The 5,174-nt window shown below is 23.9% G+C and overlaps 3 protein-coding genes and 2 non-coding genes across 5 annotated transcripts; 2 read left to right on the forward strand and 3 right to left on the reverse strand.

Annotated features, from left to right (window-relative positions):
* Positions 1-1,606: 1,606 nt before the first annotated feature.
* Chro.40179 (hypothetical protein) lies at positions 1,607-2,185 on the forward strand. The annotated part of the gene is made up of 1 exon (XM_660480.1): positions 1,607-2,185. One exon carries the CDS (start codon positions 1,607-1,609, stop codon positions 2,183-2,185), a length of 579 nt encoding a protein of 192 aa, XP_665572.1.
* A 297-nt stretch (positions 2,186-2,482) lies between these two features.
* Positions 2,483-2,554, reverse strand: trnP. The gene has a single exon. It is a non-coding gene; the product is annotated as a tRNA-Pro (tRNA).
* Positions 2,555-3,096: 542 nt separating this feature from the next.
* On the forward strand, positions 3,097-3,168 carry trnP. The gene has a single exon. It is a non-coding gene; the product is annotated as a tRNA-Pro (tRNA).
* A 232-nt stretch (positions 3,169-3,400) lies between these two features.
* On the reverse strand, positions 3,401-3,652 carry Chro.40178 (hypothetical protein). The annotated part of the gene is made up of 1 exon (XM_660481.1): positions 3,401-3,652. The coding sequence occupies one exon, from the start codon at positions 3,650-3,652 to the stop codon at positions 3,401-3,403; it is 252 nt and encodes an 83-aa protein (XP_665573.1).
* A 784-nt stretch (positions 3,653-4,436) lies between these two features.
* Chro.40177 (hypothetical protein) lies at positions 4,437-4,613 on the reverse strand. The annotated part of the gene is made up of 1 exon (XM_660482.1): positions 4,437-4,613. One exon carries the CDS (start codon positions 4,611-4,613, stop codon positions 4,437-4,439), a length of 177 nt encoding a protein of 58 aa, XP_665574.1.
* Positions 4,614-5,174: the final 561 nt, after the last annotated feature.

The raw sequence follows: 5,174 nt of genomic DNA on the forward strand, positions 1-5,174 counted from the left end.
TGATTTGATCATTAATGCTACTATTATCAATCTTTCTACAAATTCTGTTTCCAAAGACAAGTATATGCTAGATTCACTGTTGTTAATATTTTCTTCATTAGTTGAATTTAATTTATTGTTATACTGAAATTCAAACTCGCTTTTTGTATTCTCCAAAGTTTTCCTTTTCTTTTGAATCTTTAATCTATTGTAAAATATATCAGTATCATCAAAAATACTATTACTATTTGTTAAGAAATTTGTATTGAAGTTTGTTAATTCAGTATTATTATCAACATCATTATTATTAACACTACTACTGCTGTTCTTCTCTTCATCATTAGCAAGTTCAAAATTTGTTTCCTTCCTTAAATTTTTTTTAATAACTTTAATCTTTGTTCTTTTAAATTTAAATTTATTTTGGCTCTTATTTTCTCTGAAATCATCATTTTTCCTATTATCTTCTGATCCCAAATTTATTTTGTTAAGATGAATTTTTGCATTAAGTTGATTGCAATCATCTTCATTATCCTTATACTCAAGAATATGCTTATCTTCAAAAGTAATTATTTTGCCATGTTTAAATTGATCAAGTATGCGATCAGATTCTGACATGTTTGATCCTCCCCCCCTTTTCTATACCTTTTAAATACTTTACAACATAATACGGCTTAATGAGATAAGAATTTATTTTTTATTCAATATAAACTTTCAATCCTTACTTAAATATTACTATTTAATAGCTAATAAAGTATAATTTGAAATAGTGATAATAAATACTAATTTTCTCTGAAATTCTAAACTTGCAAAATATTAATATTTATATAACTTTTTTCTATTAAAAATTTATTTATTATTGAATTAATATTATTGGAAATAATAGTAAATTTTAACTAACTTAAAAATGACTTATTGTCAAAATTTGCATTAGTTAAAATATTTAAGTATTCATTTTTTTCTCACAAATATTTATAGAAAAAAAAATAATCAAGAGGATAGGCAGAAGCCCGCTCAATCAAGGCGGGACTTTTGGTATATTTTTTTTTTAATTGGGGGACAGGTAAATGGAAAGTAATTATTTTTATTATTAATAAATTATTATTAGTAATATTATTAATAATTAATTATAGTGGGTGGAAGAATTAAATTAAATTAAGAGGAGAAATTAATTAAGAAATATTGGAGTTATATGTTTTATACTAAACTAAATTAGTATAATTTACTTAGTAAAACAACCAAAGATATCAATGATATTTGTATTAAAATTAAAGTCAAGTAGAGCAATAATAAATAATAATATTAATATTGTTATTTAAGGGGTTAGATTCATGTAATTATCAGTAATTAAAAATAAATAAATAAATATATATAAATATATATATAAATATATATATATTTATATATTGTAAGAGCAATCGTTCTGGGTGTAAATTAATAAATTATATATGAAACTATAAACCAAATTCACATCATTCAAGAGATTGTTATAGTATTGGTGATAATAAAACATCTATAACATATGAATATATAAAGTATATATTCATTGTTATTATTTTGCTTTTGTATTAGATTGTCAAGTATTAAATAAGTTTGAAAAATAAGTGTATAAAGTAATTAATATTGGAAGATGAGCCCATTAAGAGGACGTAAAATCCGTCGCATTTATATTAATTCAGAGGATAATTACAATGAAAATTCTTTGAGTAAAATTAATAATGGTAGCTATGATGATAACTATAGCAGGTATAATCACTACAGAAAACTTTCAAAGCTTAGTGGAATAAACTTATCAGAAATTGGACAAGTTGGAGGAGTTGAATCAGTTTCAGGAACAGAGGTGGCATCAGGATCAGGATCAGGAATGTTCATTGAGAGAAACCCTGGTAATTTAGAAAATCCTGGAAATATTTCAAATTTTAGTGCAGTAAATTTGGAAGAATTCACTTGCAATAATAAACAAGTAATGAATACTGGTATAAATGATTATAGAACTAATCAAGGTATAAATATTGAAAATATTAGCAGAGATGATGTAAATATGCTCAAAAATTCTCAAGAAAACAATATGTATATAAAGAATCTGAATCCTATGCAGCTTAAATATCTACAAAAGACTCAGAAGATTTTATCTTATGAACTTTCCAGTTATAAATCAGGTATTAAACAACTTTTATCAATACCAGAATATTTGCCTTGTGACATGTGAATCTAGTCAACTTTTCCAATTATAATGTTTAATAGAAGAATTTATATAATATTTAAACATTTAATTCTAATATTTTGATTTAAAAATAAACTCGAATAATAAGTACAAATAGATTATTAATTATATAACTTACACATATTATATACTTATAACTAAACATAAATTATTATTTATTTTACATACCTTTATTTTCTATCAAGATAAAATTTCGTTCAAATTTTATTGTTTTCTCCTGTTTTGCCTTTGTTTTATTAAAATTTTTAGATTTAAAAAGATCAAAAAATGATCACAAAAAGAGGGGTGATCCGGGATTTGAACCCGGGACCTCTCGCACCCAAAGCGAGAATCATACCCCTAGACTAATCACCCACTACGACTGTGAGGCAATTTAATTTGGGTTTATAGTGTTCACTATAAACTTTTTGGGGGGGGAAAAACTAAGGTTAAGTGGGTGAGCAAAAAGTGTGGAAAACGCAATAGAAGTTCTTATATGAAATGGTAACTTATTAATAAATATAAAATATTAAAGAGAAAAAATAATGATTATTAATTGATTAATTAAATAGTTATCTTTAAGCTGTATACTAATAATTTTAGTCAAAATGTAAATATATGTAAATATAATATGATCTTGAAATTTTATTGACTTTTTTTTCAATCAATTAGTTGTTTTCTATTTTTATTGCTTTGCAGTCTTTCTTTTTTTTTGAAAGAAAGAATTGTTTAACACTAAAAATGCATATATGAATTTTGTTTAATAAATTATTTATTTAACCTCTTTTCCCCATCTGTTCTTATATTGATTATTCAAAGATTATCATAAAAAGTTGTAGATATTTGTGAATTAAAAGAAAAATATTTTTCCTCACTTTTATTATGTTACCTATTTAACAGACGTAAAAAACAAAGCTGGGTGATTAGTCTAGGGGTATGATTCTCGCTTAGGGTGCGAGAGGTCCCGGGTTCGAATCCCGGATCACCCCCTCTCGGAGCGGGAGCTCCTTTTTAGCTTAAAGAGGGAAAGTAGTATTACTCCTTGTAATGCAGTATAACAATGCCTGTTGTTTGTTTAATAACATGTTTTCTTCATTATGTAAATTAATATATAATGAATTAAAGTGAAATTTCGAATGAGAATTAGTAATGATTAACTTAAATGTAAAATTACTATAATCTATATAATTAGTAGATGATTATAAAATAATATAAATAATTCTAACTTCTTTTAAACAAAATATACATTAATAAGAAAACAAGAAATATGAAAAATGACATAATCCAAATATGCTTCCAACTACTTGTTCCTCCGATTGTTTTGATTTTATTAATTGTACCTTTTAGTAGAACTCCAAATGAACCCATTTCTTCAGATAAACTTGAAAGTAAATCATTACTTTCTTTTACTTGTTGTCTCATTGTATTGCTAATATACTTTAAATCTTGAACTTTTGCTTCTAAGTCAATCATATACTGATCATTTTGTTCTTCTAAAATAGACTATAAATATTCAAAATGTGATAATTCATAATAATCAATAAATTGTACTATAACTTACCTGAGCTGAACTATTATTAATATTATTTCCTGACATATTTCTATTACCAAATCTTTCATCATCAAATTTTAGATATCTATTTCTGCTTCCATTATTTGAAGAATAAAATGAAGTTCTTTGATCTGTCATTTCCATCTTGTTCATTTTCAGTTGATTACATTACCAGATTTCTTTAAGTATTTTTATTATGAATAAACAATTGTATAAATATGATTAATTACTAATATAATACCCTTTTAATTCTTTTTTTCTTCTTTATTTTATGTTTTTTTTTTTTTATTCCGCCGAATATTATATTTCTTTTTTTGAAATACAATATATCAAGATTTAAAAAAAAAAAAAAATGTTGTGGGAATTTCTTTTGGTGAAAATAAAATAATCAATTATATATTATTGAATAGAAAGAAATCTAAACCACATGGATTGGGCTCAGAAACTATTTTTCTTTAATTTTTTTCTCTTTTTATTCTTTTTTTTTTATGTAATATGTAGTTAATTTAAATTTCAATGCAATTGAGAAAAAAAAGATCGCGAAAAAAGAGAAGAAAAAACCTATAAAGATTAATAATAAATAAAAACAATACCGCCAAAAATTAACCTAATTTTGATTTTGCCCGCTTAAAAATATATTGAAATATGATAATATAATAGAATGATGTAGAATAATTGTTAAAGTATAAAATAACTTAATTTAAATTAATCAGAATCACTAAATTGAATTGAACTAACACCTGTGGAAATAGTTCCATTGCCTTTCCACGAACATCTTTTTTTCTTAGCTTTTTCTTGTCTAAATCCCTTTCCTCTAACTTGGCCGAGTTCAAATGCAGCTTTTGAGGCAAAATCATCTGAATTATTACTATATTTCTTCATGTTCCAGTATGAGTTATCATTCAATCTTTCATCTGAAAGCTTTTCTTTGTATTTATTTTCATCAATTCTCTTGAATCTATTTTGAATAGATGCACAGTTTGAAGAATTTTGATTGAAATTAGATGTTAAATTCTCGTCATTCTCTATTTGATTATTAACATTGGAATTAGTTTCGTCAACTATATTACTTTCTTCTAAAGTTTCTGTTGATTTTCTTTTTTTACTTTTTTTATTTGTATTAATTTGAATAACATTTTTATTGATTATATTAGAATTATCTTTAGCTTGCGATTCAATTGTAATTTTCTCAATAGATTTATTTGACTGAGAACAATCATCTAAATCACTTTTTTTTAAATTTGTTTTTTTTTCATTAGATCTATAAAATTGTTTTAAAATTTCATGTAAATCAGGTAACTATTTGAGCTTTCTGATATTTTTTTTATCTAACTCATTAATTTCTGGAAAATGTTTTTCAATATATTTTACTGCTTTATTAGCTTCTAATCCACATAAATAATTCCTAATTAGCCATAAAACTTGAGTTTTATTTATATTTTC

The sequence above is a fragment of the Cryptosporidium hominis genome (genome assembly GCF_000006425.1).
Source record: "Cryptosporidium hominis TU502 chromosome 4 CHRO014089, whole genome shotgun sequence".
Classification (NCBI taxonomy): Eukaryota; Apicomplexa; class Conoidasida; order Eucoccidiorida; family Cryptosporidiidae; genus Cryptosporidium; species Cryptosporidium hominis.